The following is a 20,461-nucleotide window of genomic DNA, read 5'->3' as shown; positions in this document are numbered from 1 at the left end:
AAGTTCTGTACCAACAAGTTGATTGTGTGAGCAAAACAGGGAATGGGATGGATTTCCCCCCGCTGTAATGCTCTAACAATATTTTTGCATTGCGTTATCAGAAATCACATATCCTCAGGACAGTCCAAGCAGGATAAGCCATGTTGCAATGACATCCCTTAGTTTTTCAAACAGGTTGACAGCGGTATTACCTCTGACCTGCGCCTTGTCTCGTCTCTGATAATAACCACCTCTCAATCCCGCCTACAAAACTTCTCCCGTGCTGCTCCCCACTTATGAAATTCCCAACCACGCTCAATCAGACTTTTCCACAGCCTTCAAATCTTTGGATGCTCTTTGAAAACCCATCTCTTTTTTAGAGGTGACCTTCTCCTCAATAAAACTATTCACACTAATGCACCCTCACAACTATCCCAATGTCCACTCTGAGCCACACTCGCTCCTCTTGTTTCAGCTGTACCCTCTTCCCTTTAGAATGTAAGCTCTCTAATGAGCAGTGTCCTCCATATCCTTTGTTTTCATGTCTCCATCAATTTGATGAAGGTGAAGGTGAATCACCAACCCAGTGGACTGTCACAATCATATAATCTTTAGTTTGCCCAGTTCCGCTTGTCCCCATATCTGTGGTTAAGTGTACAGTGGGTAGAGTGGCATTTTGTAGCCCAATAATTACATTTTTACGAACCTTCTGGTAGAGGTGAGGAATAGCTTTTCTACTGAAATGGTGTCGTGATGGAATTTGGTAACGTGGACAGAAAACCTCAAGTAACTGTCTAAAACCAGCTGCATTAATAGTGGATATTGGGCGCAGATCTAATACTAGCATAGTCCCCATGGCGTCTGTGATCCACTTTGCGACTGGGTGACAGTTTTCATATTTGCTTCCTCTTGCAAAGACTTTTTAACAGTCAATTGTTGTAAACTCCTAGTAGTCTTCTTCTTGGTCTGCTTCTGGGTTGAAGATCCACCCCCAGCAGTAGCAACAGTGGGACTAACGCTCAAGGATTCTTCTGAGGAGTCCTGGATAGAGGAGGAGTCATCTAGCCTTAGAAACTTGGATGCAGGACTAACTCCAATCACTTGTGAGGATACCGATGATGAAGGTGTTGTGGGTGTAAATTGCAGGTGTCGGGATCTAGATGAGAGAAGGGATCTAGCTGATGTTGGACTGCTTGTTGTTATTTTTTAGCATAAGTTTTTGATTTTCCCAACAGCTTGCCATGAACTTGCTTCAAATGGCGTAACATGGATGAGGTTCCTAGATGGTTAAGGTCCCTACCTCTACTGAGTGTGGCTTTACAAATGCTACAAATGACTAGACAACTGTTGTCAGGATTTGTGTAAAATTAATTCCACACATAAGAGGTGGATTTTTGGTCTTATGCCCAGGCATGACAATGGCCTTGACTTGACATTAGTGTTAGTGAGGTTAATAATAATGTAGGGGGGAAAAAAAGCTAAATTATGTGATTTTAGAAAAATAAAATAAAATAGGGATTTTAGAAAAAAAATAGGGATCCAAAACAAAAACACGCAAGGGCGGTTTTGCCAAGACCAAAAACAAAACACAAAGCTAATCCAGATCCAAAACCAGAACACGGGGGTCAGTGAACATCTCTAGTCTCTATGGTACATGAGGGATATTATAGCAGACTCTTATTATCACAGTAGACCCTCCTTGTTGTCCACCTATGGGACCGCTTATAAGGCATCTGAACTCTATCCAGCTTGTTAGGAAAGCTGAGTCCATTATTAGAAACAGATTGTAGAGAACTTGGAGATGATAAATATGTAATTCTAGAAGCTGCTGCCAACCCTTCAGCTCAGGACATAAAATAGTCGAACGTAACTGTCTATGAGGAGGTGAAGTCCAAACTTTCTATATATAGAAACCCGACAGACACAGGGACAGAGGGCTGGAAAAGTGTCCGATAGGAAGAGAAAGAGAAGAGAGGACACAAGGACAGACGGTCTTATACCTTTATTATTAGACGGTGAGATAGACAGAGACATGTGTGAGGTGATTGTGACTCGGAAGGCGAAGGGTTCAGCCCTGGAGTATTGGTTGTCACTTCTATCAGGGCAGACAGAGGCCGTCCAGAAGCTGTTGGAGGACCCAGATGATCTCATTCATCCCAACTCTTTGTTTAATACAAGTGATGTGGAGGAATGGAGGAACTATCGCTACAATGCTCTGAGTATGTGACCTCATTGTGAGTGTGAGTTCCTAATATGTGAGTGTGCACATTTTATATGAGATGTGTGAAGGTTGTGGTGCTTTGGGGTCAAAGACATCAAAGTGACACTATGGGGCTCATTTAGTGAGGAGAAAATCCAGTTAAATGACCTAAACAAACCTGGATAAGTGTTTGTGAATATGTGACAGAGTACACACAGGTGTGAGTATAATAGTGAGATATACTTGTGTACAAGTGACAGACTAGACAAAGGTCTGAGTGTAACAGTGTAGTGGTGAGAGTTGTTTGTGAATAAATGACAGAATAGACACATGTGTTAGTGTAATAGTGGTATCTACTTGTGTACAGGTGAGTGAAACAAGTATGAGTGTAGTGAATGTGACGTAGGTGTATTTAGTGTGATTTAGGTGGGGAATGTAGAGAGGTGAGTGTAAGATGTGCTAGGAATATATAGAGGGGTGGTGAGTGTGGGATCGGTGTAGTAGATAGATAAGTGCAATATAGAGAAGGTCTGGAGAGTGTGACATAGTTGTTGAACATTGAGAGGTGATGAGTGTGGAGGGTTCCTGGGTGTGAGAGTGTGGTGGTGGGTGTGAGAGTGTGGTGGTGGGTGTGAGAGTGTGGTGGTGGGTGTGAGAGTGTGGTGGTGGGTGTGAGAGTGTGGAGGGTTCCTGGGTGTGAGAGTGTGGTGGTGGGTGTGAGAGTGTGGAGGGTTCCTGGGTGTGAGAGTGTGGTGGTGGGTGTGAGAGTGTGGTGGTGGGTGTGAGAGTGTGGAGGGTTCCTGGGTGTGAGAGTGTGGTGGTGGGTGTGAGAGTGTGGAGGGTTCCTGGGTGTGAGAGTGTGGTGGTGGGTGTGAGAGTGTGGTGGTGGGTGTGAGAGTGTGGAGGGTTCCTGGGTGTGAGAGTGTGGTGGTGGGTGTGAGAGTGTGGTGGTGGGTGTGAGAGTGTGGTGGTGGGTGTGAGAGTGTGGTGGTGGGTGTGAGAGTGTGGTGGTGGGTGTGAGAGTGTGGAGGGTTCCTGGGTGTGAGAGTGTGGTGGTGGGTGTGAGAGTGTGGAGGGTTCCTGGGTGTGAGAGTGTGGTGGTGGGTGTGAGAGTGTGGTGGTGGGTGTGAGAGTGTGGAGGGTTCCTGGGTGTGAGAGTGTGGTGGTGGGTGTGAGAGTGTGGAGGGTTCCTGGGTGTGAGAGTGTGGTGGTGGGTGTGAGAGTGTGGTGGTGGGTGTGAGAGTGTGGAGGGTTCCTGGGTGTGAGAGTGTGGTGGTGGGTGTGAGAGTGTGGTGGTGGGTGTGAGAGTGTGGTGGTGGGTGTGAGAGTGTGGTGGTGGGTGTGACGAGATGGTGACTTAGGTGGCAGGTGGGGAATGTAGAGACATAGTGACCGTGATCACCTGACCAACAAACCTGCAAGTTAATTTTCATAGGACACTGCCTTGTGATGTGGGTGTGTTTCTATGACTATACTAGGTGGATAATTAGGCACATTTAATCCCACTTCTACCACCAGTTGTTATGATTGAGGAGGCTGCACATAAAAGGCTCCCTGCTTTTGTACATTTATAAATGACCTTTAAACCTCAGTTATATTGCCATCGTTTAATATACCACTTAAGCATATTCAAAAGAACTATAAAAATATAATGATTACAATACAGGAATATACAATGACAAACAAGGTACGTGAACAAGCACCACTATAGCTTACAAACTATAGCTGCAGTGACCAGACAGCCAAGAAGAATAATAAAAGCATATTCCAGTTTGAGTTCTGTTTTTAGAAATCCTAAAAAGGTGGGAAGTTTATAACTTTTTGTCATGTGCACGCTGAGGTATGTTAGTTTCTGAGATTGCCAGACAAAGTTTTAATTTGCTTCTAACAAATTGTTGGTATGTGGGGGAGGGTGTATTTATGTCCAGAACTTCAGCTGTCTGTATTTATTTTAACATTTGAAACCTCCTTATATGTGTTATTTTCCTTGAGTAAGTTGTTGAGAGAAATTAGGGGCTTAAACAGTGTATAGTGCAAGCTTGAGCTTGAGCTTTATCTTAGCAGTGAATAGTTCCATCATCAAGACAAATGTCAGGAGAAACAAGTGAGAAACCCCTACATAGCACTGTTGCATATTTAAAATGTGAGGGACAACCCAACGTTCAGCACTAAAGCAGAATGGTTATAAAGTAAGGCTGCAACACTTCTGTGGGAGTTACCTCTCAAGTCCATGAGAAGTGGGTTCATTGCATGAAAGGCCAAGATACTGTATTGATTAGGTGACATTGTCTAAGTCCACCACGAGGGCAGGGAGAAGCTGTGAGTTTGTTGCAATGATGATCAATGATTCACATGATGTTATCCATTCCATAACCTTTCAGCCTAGAATAAATCCCACATAGTCTGGGTGTACTAAGGAGAAAATCATCCCTCAAGTATGTTTCTAAGAGTTTGGTAAATATTTAAAATCTACATTAAGTAGCGAGATGGGTCAATAACTAGTACATGTATTGAGATCTCTGCCGTGCTTGGTAATGACCACAGTCTCTGCCTGGGTGTTGACCATTCCGATCCCTGTAGGATAGAGGTGAAGAGCCCAGACAACATGGGGGAGAGCACCTCAGGAATTCAGAGGGAATCCATCCAGCCTAGATACTGTGGGGCCTTCAAGCTCCATGATTGTTTGTTTGACTTCCTCAATAGATAACTCCTTATAGAGGAATCTCCATTTGCCATTTCTTTGCCAAAATCTGTTCTAAAGGGCAAAAGCTAAAACAAACTAACAAATCAATAACCAAACTTTTAGAAAATAAAGACAGAGAAGATCAATACACAGTTCTATGAAAATCTTCAACAAGCATATAAATATATATATATTCAAGAAAAAGATAAGGATATGGACATATTTGTAGCATAAAAATCTACTTTATGAGTATAATATAAATAACAACACATACTTAATCAAGGACAATATTCTCTCTGGCCAGTAAACGTTCTACCCAATAATTAATACAATATCATATTGGTGTTATCTATACACCATCAAACCAGCTGCAGAATACAAGAAATTATTGGGTCTGAGTCACTAAGGTAAGGAAAGCAAAAAAAGGAGTAACTTTGCACCTTGACAAAATCATGTTGCATTGGAGGGGGAGGTATATTTAAAATGTGATGTCAGATTTATAGTTGGGGTAGGACATGTTCTAGATCAACTTTAAATGTCAGTGTAAGAATAAAGCTATCAAGTATTTGTGTGCTATATGAAAAACAGCCAGTATTTATCTTTTCATGTCTGTAAAAAATGCAACGTAAAACCCAACACAAGGCCCATATTACTTATCTCTAAGGTCCTTTGGTCTATCCCAGCAGTAACTGCTGGAATAAGGTCAGAGAGGAATCTGACCCCGTGGACACATCAAGGCAAATAATTGGGGTAATTTCACATCACAAACTACTCCCTAGTGACCACAGAAAATGTTCTATCTACTGGCTGGAGCCCGGTCACTACTGAGAGACATCAAACTGTAGGACGTCCGCCAGCTTTCTCCAAGGGCTCCTGGTTGGCTCCCGCACAACTAATAATATCCACTATTTAAGGACATATCCTGTAAAGAGTAACAAAAGAATCCAGCAACATTAATTAGACAGTGGTTCATAGAGAGGAGATGACATGTATGATGTGGAACAGATATAATAAGATCCAGGATTTAGCCCTTGGTCCTTTGCATTGGTTAGGTCACTATGGTGGATCCCAGGTCCAGGTCACCTGGGGATTTGCTGGGCACTGAGCTCCACCATGACCTATGACCATCACATCAAGAAGGACGCATTGTCCACACATTAATATCTCTGCTTTATCTGAGCTGATGTATAATGGACAGCTCCTTTATAAATATATAATTTCTTAGTCTCTCTGGTACATGAGGGATATTATAGCAGACTCTTATTATCACAGCAGACCCTCCTTATTGTCCACCTATGGGACCGCTTATGAGGCATCTGAACTCTATCCAGCTTGTTAGGAAAGCTGAATCCATTATTAGAAACAGAATGTAGAGAACTTGGAGATGATAAATATGTAACTCTAGAAGCTGCTGCCAACCCTCCAGCTCAGGACATAAAATAGTCGAACGTAACTGTCTATGAGGAGGTGAAGTCCAAACTTTCTATATATAGAAACCCGACAGACACAGGGACAGAGGGCTGGAAAAGTGTCCGATAGGAAGAGAAAGAGAAGAGAGGACACAAGGACAGACAGTCTTATACCTTTATTATTAGACAGTGAGATAGACAGAGACATGTGTGAGGTGATTGTGACTCGGAAGGCGAAGGGTTCAGCCCTGGAGTATTGGTTGTCACTTCTATCAGGGCAGACAGAGGCCGTCCAGAATCTGTTGGAGGACCCAGATGACCTCATTCATCCCAACTCTTTGTTTGATACAAGTGATGTGGAGGAATGGAGGAACTATCGCTACAACCCTAATGCTCTGAGTATGTGACCTCACTGTGAGTGTGAGTTGGTGTAATGTGAGTGTGCACATTTTATATTAGGTGTGTGCAACATGTCTGAGGGGCCTCATTTAGTGAGGAGCAAATCTAGACCTAAAGGAACTGGACAGACCTATGTATACCATGCTCTGATATAAGAGGGGAACATGTAATTGTTTTTACATGTAAAACACTGTCTGCTTGACATGTAGTACACAAATACTGCCCCAACTCGAGATCTGTCTGTATATCTTAAATGTACCCCAACATGTAATGCAAGGTGTAAAACTGCCCCCTCTCTAGATTTACTCTAAATCTGCCCTATGTTCAATGTGTTGATGATGTCCAAATCATTTGTGATTATGCTGTTTCCATAGTTTGTAAATATAAGGACTATTAAATTATTATGTAATTTACCACACAACAGTTTCCTCCAACAGCAGTTATTGTCTGTCCCGTATGTCATCTGATTCAGAGCTGTATGTTTATCCATCATCCCTGCACTCTCCTCCCCAAAACTCAGCCTGTCTAATTTTCCAATTTCTTCCTTCTCCTTCACCCATTATTCTAACTCTCTCCTCCTCTCTCTCTCACCTCCACCTTCAGCTTCTCCTTCTCTTCTAATTCTCTTCCATTCATAGTCCCATCTCTCCACATCTCTTCTCCCCTCACCTCCACCATCTCCTTTTTTTCCTTTACTTCTCTTCTACCCATAGTTCCATCACTCTCTCCTCACCTTCATCTTCATCTTCTCATTGTCTTGTACTTTTTTTTTAGCCATAACCCAATCTCTTACCTCCTCCCTCCCCTCACCTACACCATCTCCTTTCCTTTTACTTCTCTTCCAACCATAGTTTCATCTCTCTCCTCCTCTATCTCATCGTCTCCACCTTCTCCTTGTCTCTTACTTATCTTCTACCTATAGTTCTGTCTCTCTCCCTTCATATCCACCTTCAGTTTCTCCTGTTCCTCTAGTTCTCTTCACCCATAGTCCCATCTCTCCCACCTCATCTCCACCTTCAGCATCTACTTTTCATCTACCTTCCTTTGACCCGTTGTCCCATCTCTCTACTTCTCTCTCCTCCACCTTCACATTCTTTTTTTCCTTTACTTCTCTTCCATCTATAGTTCCATCTTTCTCCTCCTATATCCCTTCACCTTTTCCTTTTCTTCTATGTTCCTCTCACCCATAGTCCCATCTTTCTCCTCCTCTCTCCATTCGCTGGAATCCTCCCTCTCTTCAGGGAACTTTACACTTTGATCATTATGATTATTATGCAGATATTGGCAGCTGTGCACACTGAGTACTGGTGGGTATATCCCATGTTCCAGCATAATCTCTGATGATATCAATGTGACTGGATCACTCCATACTACTGAGCACTTACAAATGTACACCCCATATTCATGTTTTATGGGTCCCTGATAAATGTATCTTTTCTCCCATTAAATTGTAAGTTCTTGTGAGTCTCAAATAATATTCTGATTCATTCCTGCTGATGAAGTTCAGCACATACTCTGCATATTCCTTCATCATCATCATCATCATCATCATTGTGTATTTGTAGAGCTCCAGCAAATGCCGCTTTACTTCATGATCTCCACATTCTGTATTTACTGATATAGATAAATAACACTCTACAGAAATCTCGGTTCCACCAATAGGAACAGCACAATATTCTAGTAGGACTGTTTGACGCCATTTATATTCTGCTACAAATGACCATGGGATTCCCTAATGCCACCTATGGAGTCTGCTGACCAATGTCGAGCTCCTCCAGCTTCTAACAGACAAGTTGTGTGTTTGTGTATATTTGCTTTATACTGTGATTCTGTATCACACTTTGTATAGTCATATAAGGGATTTCACATTACATGGAGAATGAATATGTTACAGTAAATTTAAAAATTCCCCGTATTTACCTATGCGGTCCCCATAATAAATTGTTCAGCGGCTCCTGGCACAGGTGTATCCTGGCAATTTGAGAAATCCCCTTGTTCTGTGCACTCCCCTCATTGGCTGCAGTGCACCCTCCGTACATCCTGCATTTAGCTGTTATGCAGCCACCTTGGCCCATGGTATAGTCTTCAGCAGGGGCCGGCTTGGTTGGGGACTCTGGGCTGGTTCCATAGTTGGCTACCTTGGGCTGGGTCACTGGACCACCTGCGTTTAGCTGTTATACACCCACCTCCGTCCATAGTATAGTCTTCAGCAACGTTATGTGGGGAAGATCTGGATTCCAGGAGACATTTCTAATGGTCCCATTTGGTGCATTTGAGGAAGTTTGGCCAAGTTTGGGATGCAGCAACTTGTGTGGGGATTATTTGTTGGGATCAGGACAATGTTGGGGGCACAGGCTCAGGCTATAACACATTTTGGGGGGGGCGCAGGATTGTAGATTATTTTGTGGGATGACACTATTTATACTCAGCTTTTTAGGGGTACGGGCAGGATTTTATTTTGTAGGGACAGTTTAATGAGGTAATAGGTAAAAATTGTTTGGAGGCATCAGCATCGTTGTTTGAAGTATTGTGCTTAAACTATAGTAATGTTCCCTTGATGTTGATTATTGTACTTATCTGCATAGTCCAATCCATAAACATATTTGCGTCCCTCTCAAATGTTTAGTTACAAACTTGTTAGCTCCAAACTGTATATATTTGTCCAGGCTGCAATAAGAGGCAGTACTCAGTGATTATGTATGTGTGTATGACATTCCCCTTCACATTACATTGGGTAGCAGTGCTCCCCACAGTGACCGTAGGAGGAAGTGCTCGGCGATCATGTATGTGTGTATGACTTTCCCCTTCACATTACATTGGGTAGCAGTGCTCCACACAGTGACCATAGGAGGAAGTGCTCGGCGATCATGTATGTGTGTATGACATTCCCCTTCACATTACATTGGGTAGCAGTGCTCCACACAGTGACCATAGGAGGAAGTGCTCGGCGATCATGTATGTGTGTATGACTTTCCCCTTCACATTACATTGGGTAGCAGTGCTCCCCACAGTGACCGTAGGAGGAAGTGCTCGGCGATCATGTATGTGTGTATGACATTCCCCTTCACATTACATTGGGTAACAGTGCTCCACACAGTGACCGTAGGAGGAAGTGCTGGGCGATCATGTATGTGTGTATGACATTCCCCTTCACATTACATTGGGTAACAGTGCTCCCCACAGTGACCGTAGGAGGAAGTGCTCGGCGATCATGTATGTGTGTATGACTATTCCCCCGCAATGTGGAGGGTGCTGTACAGGAGTATTACTTGTCACAGAGACCCAGAGGATCCCCCCACAAGCAAAAGTACTATCATTATAAGCCAACAGCTCTGAGTATGTCACAAGAGTTATATAAGTAGGATATTAGTAGTGAGAAATCTAAATTACTGACAAAAGGACTTGACCTTCTCTTCCCCCAGGAATCTGGTCACTGACGTATGAGGAGGAGTTCACCTGCCCTCTGTATGTTACTGCAAGTCGCGGATACACAGATTGCCTCCAGCTGCTCCTGAAGAAGGGGGCAGATGTGGACTTTGCTCCAAGTGGAGAAACTGCCCTGCATGGAGCTTGTGAAAATGGCCAAAAAGAATCTGTGAGGGTCCTACTGAGTTATGGAGCCAATTCTAATGCAGAGTCCCAAGAGGGCTTGTTTCCTCTCCACCATTGCAAGACACCAGAGTCCTACCAGTGAGTCGTGGCATTGTGGGGTGTCACATCTAGGAAAATATCAGTTGTATGGACACTACAGGTCACATTACTATGAGGACTATTGACCAAGTAATCTATGGGAACTATAATAGTCTTGGATTCATGTCCAGATTGTAATTGTAATTAATCACAAAGTAGAGCAGACTGTATAGGATCTATGTGGTGTGTTGACGAGGAGAGAAGGTATTTTGCAGATGGCTGAGATGGAATATTAATCTGATACAAATAGTAACTATCAATGGAAACCTAAAAGATAGCAGTAATTTGGGATACAATGAACAGTGTAAGGTTTAACGTTCTTTTAAGTTAGGATCCTGACCAGCTCAACACTCCCACCCTGTTTGTCTGTTACACGTAAGAAGAATATAACATAATATAATATAATAATAGTAGATGTAGAATTGAACTGAGATCATATCATATTACGTTACGTTGTTGTGGAGACAGAACAGGGTGAGTCCTATTGTGTTTCAGAAATAAGTTCACCAACATTATATCCACAATTTAAACATATAGAACTGAAGAGGGACCAACTGATAGCCATGAACACTACATTAAGGCAAGTCCATGGGAGATGGTCTATAGAAGTGGAGGAAGTTCTTCTGTGAGCCGTGGACGTACTTAGTCCGCTGAGAGCCACAGAATGAGCCTGACGGAGGATTCTTAGTGGGTGGATCATGTCTCCAATCGCTTTATGGAAGGGACGTATTTTTTGAGAAATTTCAGTTCCTTGCTCGACTATCGTCTAATGAGAATTATTATTATGGTTACAACACCAAGCATCCAATTTCTCCTCTATTCTCCATTCTCTATTCTTACTGCCACATTTTTCATTTTCTTTTTTCACATAAATAACTATTTATTTCTAAATGTTTTGTAACCAGAACTCCCTGAATTACAAGATTGTGTTGCACCCGCCTCAGATGTTTGAAGGAAGACAGTAACGTGGGTGTAATACGACTTCAGAACTATAATAAATGAGTCTAGTAAACTACTGGATCTGGCACTGCACGGAGGTGTGTGTGTGTGTGTGTGTGTGTGTGGTTGTGTGTGTGTGTGTGTGTGTGTGTTTGTGTGTGTGTGTGTTTGTGTGTGTGTGGGGGGGGGGAGGGAGTATATCTGGGGTACAAGTAATAAGAGAGCAGCCCCACATGACTCCCCAAATGAATCTCCTCTGGTTACAGCTGTCACTGCAGCTATTTCATTCATTTCTGAGACAGTTCTTGGAACCACCTATAGATCTCCAATTTCCCCACCGACACCTTCTCTTTCCATATCGATAAACACTTTCCCGGTGCAATAATATCTTTATAATTAATAATTGTGAAACCAAACAAATTTAGAAAGACAAAGTCCTTTCAGAGGATTAAAAATGATAAAGTACAGCCATCAATCTAGATGAAATACAGAATATAAGTAATATTTAATAATACTATAGTTTAGTGAAACTCTGTAACGTCCCATGATTCCTTTCTTCATTTTTCCAGTTGTGCCAAGCTGCTCCTGCAATACGGTGCCTACATTAACAGGCAGACGGAGGACGAGGGGTTTACCCCACTACATGTGGCTGCACGTCATGGTTTGCTGGAACATGTGGACCTCTATCTCCGCCATGGAGCCACCATAGATAAGAGAGATGTACAGGGTGAGACGCCATTAATTGTTGCGTGCACTCAGCCCCAATCTCCCCCAGAATTGGAAAGATACTATCGGGTGTGCCAACGTCTCATTCAAGGGGGGGCCAACATCAAAGCTCGAGATAATGACCAGCAAAGTCCGCTGCACTTGGCATGTAAGAGCGCCAATCCTCATGTGGTGGAGCTGCTCTTGGAGCAAGGGGCGGAGGTGAACACAATGAGTTACAGCGGGAACACGGCCATGCAGAACATACTACAGGTTACCTCCTACAAGCTCCAAAATCAGCCAGAACTGATTGTGCGGGCGCTGCTGAATCATGGTGCCGTACGCGTGTGGCCAGGAGCACTTATCAAGGTGAGAAATGACACCATGGACAGAATGGTAGGAGACAAACTGTAATTAAAGTATAGGAACAGGACATGAGATCTTGGAATATAACCATGAGACGTGGGCGAGACTATACACACAGACGTCACCCTGGGGCCTAAACCATGCAGCAGTTTCCATATTTCAGTATCATAGTTATTCAGAGATATCTTCTGCATTCGTCTAAGCATTGCAGAACACTGCAGTCCCATCATTTTCATTGGGGACTGCTATCTAGGCCAAGTTATCAAGCTCCAAAATTTGTATAGTATGTACTTCAAGGGATGGAAACGTTTGCATTTGAGTATGATTATATGTGTACTTACTATATACATCACCTAACAGAAGAAGCCAAGTTATACTGAGGTTAGAACAAAAAACAAAAAGTGTCGTATATCATATACGCACACTGTATGTACTCTATATAACAGGCCTGGTAGCATTTACTGGATATGCAGAGAATAGGCGGGTGCTACCCTTAAACGCTCAAAATTTGGGTTATCAGCCCTTTTTCAAAGCCAGAGTCAGAAACACAACCCAGTGTATATAAGGTGTCAACCAGGGATGGCAAAGACATTCTTTACCTCCAGGTAAAGGGTTAATCACCATGGAAACTGACAACTGGTAGAGTCTCCTATTGTAATAATTGGTATAAGAGCGAATAGTAAAACCTTTCTTAATGCACGGAGGTGGGAGATGTGTTTATCTCAGTTTACCTGCGGTCACCTACTGGCTACGAGTCTGAAGATTCACCAAACTAACTTACTAATTGCTCTCACATAGGATCACAGGTTGCTGGATCTTGTGGATCTCAGGGGTTATTGGGCAGAATTACTGTAACAACCTATCGATCCCGCAATATACATTGGGCATTTTGTTAATATACTTGTTTCCAGTGGAAAACCAGGTTCGGAGGTTCGAATCATTTAATAACACATCAGCCTCAGTTTCTATCTCAAATGAGCTTTATTGTGAGGGAGTAGCAGAAGCCACTTAAAAAAAATAATAATGTAGATAATAGGGACAATGCAACAAATTACTTAGTTTTAATTAGCACAGGCTATAGAAAGTGAAAGTAAATTAGCAACTTATCTTCCAACTATGGACTTTGGAAGTTGTTTGATCAACCATGATTCCCAGGGCACCCTTCTTCCCCGGTATTAGAAGAGCTGGACAAGTTGATCAAACTCTGACAGCAACCATGGATTTGGTCCAGACATGAGACACACCGTGTTGCATTGCAATCTAGCTTTTATAGTCAGAAAACTGAGGGTCCTGGGAACCACTTACATTTATGGTTGTATACTTGAATTCAGGCTTTTAATTGGTACAATAGCGATAAGAAGAATACATTCTCTGCAGCGGTGTAGTAACCCCTGAGACAACGCCCTGGCAAGATATGTTGGCATTGCCTCGACTCTGCCTTGTTTGCTAAAGCATTTAAAGTAATACACATAAAAGTATAAGAGAATAAAACACACACACACACACACACACACACACACACACACACACACACACACACAACACACACACACACACACACACACACACACACACACACACTTCATTATTTCATTTCTGTCAGAAGCCATTAACCTACTAGTATAGTTTTGGACTGTGGGAGAAAACCCAGGCAAACACAAGGATACAATATAAACTGCTGGAAGTTGGGGTCCAGGTTGGAGTTGAACCCATAGCCCCATAAATCGCTAATAAAATCTGAAATACACAAGGTAGAAACAGTAAATATGAGTCTCAAAGTCCAAACTCCGACCGCTTTAAGGCCACCCCGCTCGTTATTTTAAACGTCTCCTCTTAAAATACTGCTCCAAACCTTTATCTCATTTGAACAATCTCATCCCGCAAAATTACTTTTTACTTATCTTATTTTTCTACGTCAATGCAAAACTAAGCACCTAATCCCCATTTAGTTAACCATTTGTTTTCCAAAGTCTTTGTGTGTCTGCTTAGGCTTCACTTTGTAGATTGCACCTACTTTGGAGTACTGTGGGTGCAACCCTGGTGGCTTTGGCATGTGAACCCTCTATATGGATGTGTGTGTAATATATATATATATATATATATATATATATGAGAGAGATCTCTGGGGCCAAGGTGACCTGATTACATTGTTTTAGGCTTTGTGTTCTCCGCCCACATTTCAGGTCCTGCGTTATTGCTGCTCATCTCCGCGCACGGTTGAGGTTCTACTGAACACATACAGTAAACTGCGAGGGACAGAGGATTGGGCTGAGGCTGTACCAGAGGATGTGCAGTGGGTCAGTCGATGTCACTGTGTGTTTGTTGTTGCCACCAGGGACAAGCAGAGGAATTGTATCTGGGGTCATCCTGTAAAACTAACACAAAGAGAGAATGATAAAACAACACAAAAGAAGCAGAGGAAAGTGATTTACTTAAATATCTCTGGATATACACATGAGGAGCCCACTTAAAGCCTGTTGGCCCTTCAGGTTGAATCATGAGTCTTCATGGAGGAGACTGGCATGACTTGTTCCAACAGATATCTGAATTAATATCTCACTCTGGACCTTATGTAAATTCTTCATTATGAAATAATTAAGTCTTCATGCTTAGACTCAGAAACTAATACTAACTTTGCACAGTAGAGGGCAGTAGTGCTATATCTAAGTATAAAATGAACTGTATATGCTATTTAATTATATAATGGATAGATTTATATGCTTCTTATCTATATCAGGTCAAAAGACAATGCATAGTCTATTTCAATCTATCTCTAAATTTTATATAAATTTTAATCTGATACAACATGGTCTGGAAATGTTAAAACATGTCTCCATGCCTGAGCCTTAATATTCACACATACAATTTTAAATACATGATCTCATACGTGCAGTGAAAATATATTAATATATACATACACAATGTAGACATGCATATGTGTGCTCTAAAGCTTTAATTATAGGGAAAGCGTGAGATTAAACTTGTACAAGTTTAATCTCAACTTAGTCATAAATTACTAGGAATTTTTATTAATTAACTCACTTCAAAACATCCATTCTCTGACTATGCTCAGTCACAGTATGTGTAATTCACAGTATATAGAAGTCACTGTATATATGTCAAAGCTTCTGCAGAGGCAGAAATTACACCTACAAATCTCTCCCCATTATATAGAATTTCTAGTCTGGAGAATGATTCTAGAGTCCTGTAACCCATCTTGTTTCCCTGTTACCTGTTCCGTTACCCATACTCCATTACCTGTCCCCTGATACCCTCCCCCTGTTACCTGCCCCCTGTTACTCTTATCCTAATACCTGTCCACTGTTACTCATCCTCTAGTACCTTTCTCCTAATACCCTTCCCCTGTTACCTGTCTCCTGTTACCCTTTCCCTAATACCCTTCCCCTGTTACCTGTCCCCTTTACCCTTTCCCTGATACCCTTTCCCTGTTACCTGTCCCCTGTTACTCTTCCTCTAGTATCTGTCCACGTTACCCTCTAGTACATGTCCCATTACCCCTCCCCTAATACCTTCCTCTGTTACCTGTCCCCTGTTACCCTTTCCCTAATACCCTTCCCCTGTTACCTGTCCCCTTTACCCTTTCCCTGATACCCTTTCCCTGTTACCTGTCCCCTGTTACTCTTCCTCTAGTACCTGTCCACGTTACCCTCTAGTACCTGTCCTGTTACCCCTCCCCTAATACCCTTCCTCTGTTACCTGTCCCCTGTTACCCTTTCCCTAATACCCTTCCCCTGTTACCTGTCCCCTTTACCCTTTCCCTGATACCCTTTCCCTGTTACCTGTCCCCTGTTACTCTTCCTCTAGTATCTGTCCACGTTACCCTCTAGTACATGTCCCATTACCCCTCCCCTAATACCTTCCTCTGTTACCTGTCCCCTGTTACCCTTTCCCTAATACCCTTCCCCTGTTACCTATCCCCTTTACCCTTTCCCTGATACCCTTTCCCTGTTACCTGTCCCCTGTTACTCTTCCTCTAGTACCTGTCCACGTTACCCTTCCTCTGTTACCTGTCCCCTGTTACACTTTCCCTAATACCCTTCGCCTGTTACCTGTTCCTTTACTCTTCCCCTGTTACCTGTCCCCTGTTACTCTTCTCCAGTTACCCTTCCACTATTACCTGTCCCCTTCCCCTGTAAATCACTAGTGACCTAACCTATATGCAGTGGTGGGATTCAGCCGGTTCGCCAGAACCGATACCTAATTTTAAGGTCAGTACGGCGAACCGGTGGCTCCAGAATGAGTCCACCTGTTTGCGGCATCGACACTCCTCCTCCTTGCTCCGTCCACAATGAATGTCGCCACGCCCAACATCAGTGAGGAGCAGCGCAGAGAGGAGTCAGCAAGCAAGAAGCAAGAAGTGAAGAAAATAGAAAAAATAAGCCAATAGAAAAGGTATGTGAAGGAACGGAAGCAAGGGGGAGCAAAGGCAGCATGGCAGCGTGTGAAGGGGGAGCAAAGGCAGCATGGCAGCGTGTGAAGGGGGAGCAAAGGCAGCATGGCAGCGTGTGAAGGGGGAGCAAAGGCAGCATGGCAGCGTGTGAAGGGGGAGCAAAGGCAGCATGGCAGCGTGTGAAGGGGGAGCAAAGGCAGCATGGCAGCGTGTGAAGGGGGAGCAAAGGCAGCATGGCAGCGTGTGAAGGGGGAGCAAAGGCAGCATGGCAGCGTGTGAAGGGGGAGCAAAGGCAGCATGGCAGAGTGTGAAGAGGGATAAAGGCAGCATGGCAGCGTGTGAAGAGGGATAAAGGCAGCATGGCACAGTGTGAAGGGGCAGCAAAGGCAGCATGGCACAGTGTGAAGGGGCAGCAAAGGCAGCATGGCACAGTGTGAAGGGGCAGCAAAGGCAGCATGGCACAGTGTGAAGGGGCAGCAAAGGCAGCATGGCACCGTGTGAAGGGGCAGCAAAGGCAGCATGGCACAGTGTGAAAGGGGTAAAAGCAGCATGGCACAAAACTCTTTATCATCTCACTGAATCCGGCCCATTTGTAGTATTTCGCTACCCCTGGCACTAAATTTGTAATTCTCGTGTTCTCTCCTTGACCCTGTCATTGTCTCTGTGACGTTTGTAGTTCATCCCTGACTTTAGTACTGTTCCTTTAACTCTTGTAGTCTCCCCTTGGCTCTGGCGCTATCTTTGTAATGCCTGTTTTATTTCAATGACCCTGTTACTGTCTCTGTAACTCTCGTAGTCTCTCCCTGACTCTAACACTGTCTCTGGAACTCTTGTAGTCTCACCCTGCCCTTGGCACTGTCTCTGTATCTCTCCAACAAGGGAGAGGGGCCCCTGTTCTCGTGTGTAGGGCACTTGTTTTACTGTAAGGGAAAAGAGGAAAATACGGGAGGGCAGCTCCACAAGGTGAGTGCGCCACGGGAACAGCTCTCGCTGCGGCTATAGTCACAGACGCGAGTCTACGATGGTGACTCCCTCTATCCCTTCTGCTCTAGGTCCTCGCTTTCTGGGGTCTTCTGTAATCCTTGTCTTATGACCAACACCTGTAAAACAAGGGAGACAATGCCACACAGAACAAGCCCTGCCCCAACACCCCAGATACTTACTCAATCCTGAGGGACCTCTACAGAACGCAGAGTACCTTTTGCCTCCAAGACCGGGATTCTCCTACTCACCCATCTTCAGTCGTCCGGATCCACTGGCACTCTGTCGTACGCAGGCCTCCACCCGCGGCCCGAGCCCCGGCTGTTAAACCCGCCTTGTCCTGGGGATCAGAACTTTAGGTGCCCTTCCGGACGGATGGATGAGCTTTGTATGCCACTCACAGTACTTTATTACTTAACTACCAAGGGCCCAAGTGTCCCCTACGCTACTCCGGGACCTAGCGTCCAGCTAGAACTGGGCTGAACGTCCACTACCAACTATAAGAGCATACTGCCCTGCTAACCATAAGGACCTTCTGTCCCTCTAACCGCAAGGACCCAATGTCCTTGTTACACTACAGGGCAGCCGCCCTGCTACTCTGGCAGGAGCTTATCGCTCCCCTCATCCAGAAGCCTGCGCCTCTCTACACCGAAGAGCCTGGCGCCCTGCTACACTGAAGGGACTGGCGCCCTGCTATGGGGCCTTGTGCCCCCCAAACTGGCTAACTATGGGGCCTTGTGCCCCCTAACTGTCCGGCCACTGATTGGCCAGTAGCGGGAAGTGAGCCCTGATTGACTCACTTGCCCGCTGCCACCGGGACCTGCAAAAGAAGAGGAGGAATACTCACCGCTGGAATGGTGAGTAGCTTCATAGGCCCCTCTCCACAGTATCTCATTGTCTCTCCCTGACCCTGTCTCTGTAACTCTCGTAGTCTCTCCCTGACCCTGTCTCTGTAACTCTCGTAGTCTCTCCCTGACCCTGTCTCTGTAACTCTCGTAGTCTCTCCCTGACCCTGTCTCTGTAACTCTCGTAGTCTCTCCCTGACCCTGTCTCTGTAACTCTCGTAGTCTCTCCCTGACCCTGTCTCTGTAAATCTAGTAGTCTCTTCCTGACCCTGTCTCTGTAAATCTAGTAGTCTCTTCCTGACCCTGTCTCTGTAAATCTAGTAGTCTCTTCCTGATCCTGGCACTCTGTCTTTGACTCTCATAGTCCCTTCCTAACACTGGCACTGTCTATGTAACTCTCATAGTCTCTCCCTGACCGTGGCAAAGTCTCTGTAACTCTTGCAGTCTTTCCATGACCCCCGTACTGTCTCTGCATCTCTCATAGTTTATTCCTGACCCTGGCACTGTCTCTGTAATGTTTGTAGCCTTTCCCTGACCATGGCACTCTCTCTACAACACTCATAGTCTCTCTCTGACCCTAGCACTGTCTCTGTAACTCTCATAGTTTATCCGTGACTCAGGCATTCTCTCTATAACTCTCATAGTCTCTCCCTAACCCTGGCACTGTCTCTGTAACTTTTGTAGTATTTCCCTACCCCTGGCACTAAATGTGTAATTCTCGTAGTCTCTCCCTGACCCTGTCATTGTCTCTGTGACGCTTGTAGTTCATCCCTGACTCTAGTACTGTTTCTGTAACTCTTGTAGTCTCCCCCTGGCTCCGGTATTATCTCCCTGACCCTAGCACGGTCTCTGTAACTCTTGTAGTCTCCCCCTGGCTCCGGTATTATCTCCCTGACCCTAGCACGGTCTCTGTAACTCTTGTAGTCTCCCCCTGGCTCCGGTATTATCTCCCTGACCCTAGCACAGTCTCTGTAACTCTTGTAGTCTCCCCCTGGCTCCGGTATTATCTCCCTGACCCTAGCACGGTCTCTGTAACTCTTGTAGTCTCCCCCTGGCTCCGGTATTATCTCCCTGACCCTAGCACGGTCTCTGTAACTGTCTTGCTGTCTTCTAGGCCCTGACCTGGTTTCTATAACTTTTGTTATGACCGCTGCACTCTCTTCCTTGTTCTCACACTTTCGCGTTAAATCTTTTTAGAAACACCCCGAGTTCTTCCAGTCGGTTTTCTTGCTGTCACGCAGTCCACGATCTCTCCAGCATCTCTGTCGCTGCACTCTCCGCTTCCATTTGGAGGGAAGACTCGCCCAGACGCTGCCCATCTTGCCGTTACCACCGCCGCTCTTACAGTTCCTACAGCTGCGTTTTGAAGGCATTTTGTACTGAATGATTCACCAACCTCATGATGCACCAATCTTGTGTGTCCTCCATGTTATTATATGAATTACATATGTATGTATTATTACATGAATAGTGATTAGAGACTTCACAAGTGCCCAGATTCAACCATCTCCTTTCTCCTTCTAACTTCTTTCCTGATTTTACTTGTATAAATAGTATAAATGTTAGCATGGGGGCTAAAATGGAGACCCTTAATTCTGAGACTTGAGAGAACTCATTTTGGCCAATAAATGTTACTAATGTCTAATCCTTACAACTGACCAATATTGCACCAATTGTTAAAGAATTTATAAAAATATGGAAGAAAACCAATAAAACCATCTACTAGCCAAGTCCTTACCATCACCTAGGACTTTATGTGTTCTGACCTCAGCTGTATCGAGCCATCATCACTATTAATCCATAATGAACTACCGTATTTATTGCACTAAATTAGTATGGTGCACATTGTAATGA

General features: G+C 44.2%; 1 protein-coding gene across 4 annotated transcripts in view; it reads left to right on the top strand.

Moving 5' to 3' along the window:
* Nucleotides 1-20,105, top strand: part of ASB10 (ankyrin repeat and SOCS box containing 10) — a 28,398-nt gene extending 8,293 nt beyond the window's left edge. The window contains exons 1-5 of one of the 4 annotated variants that reach the window (XM_075214325.1): nt 1,881-2,198; nt 10,093-10,360; nt 11,869-12,373; nt 14,554-14,667; nt 19,805-20,105. In XM_075214325.1, coding sequence (XP_075070426.1) covers nt 2,012-2,198; nt 10,093-10,360; nt 11,869-12,373; nt 14,554-14,667; nt 19,805-19,990 — 1,260 coding nt within the window. In that variant the 5' untranslated portion in view covers nt 1,881-2,011 and the 3' untranslated portion in view covers nt 19,991-20,105. Of the gene's footprint in view, nt 1-1,880; nt 2,199-6,466; nt 6,671-10,092; nt 10,361-11,868; nt 12,374-14,553; nt 14,668-19,804 lie in introns of those variants that run through there. The other 3 variants (XM_075214324.1, XM_075214322.1, XM_075214323.1) reach the window with 3 other exon arrangements.
* Nucleotides 20,106-20,461: the final 356 nt, after the last annotated feature.

The sequence above is a fragment of the Mixophyes fleayi genome, chromosome 5 (genome assembly GCF_038048845.1).
Source record: "Mixophyes fleayi isolate aMixFle1 chromosome 5, aMixFle1.hap1, whole genome shotgun sequence".
NCBI classification, from domain to species: Eukaryota; Metazoa; Chordata; class Amphibia; order Anura; family Limnodynastidae; genus Mixophyes; species Mixophyes fleayi.
This window is presented reverse-complemented; position numbering and strand designations above follow the sequence as displayed.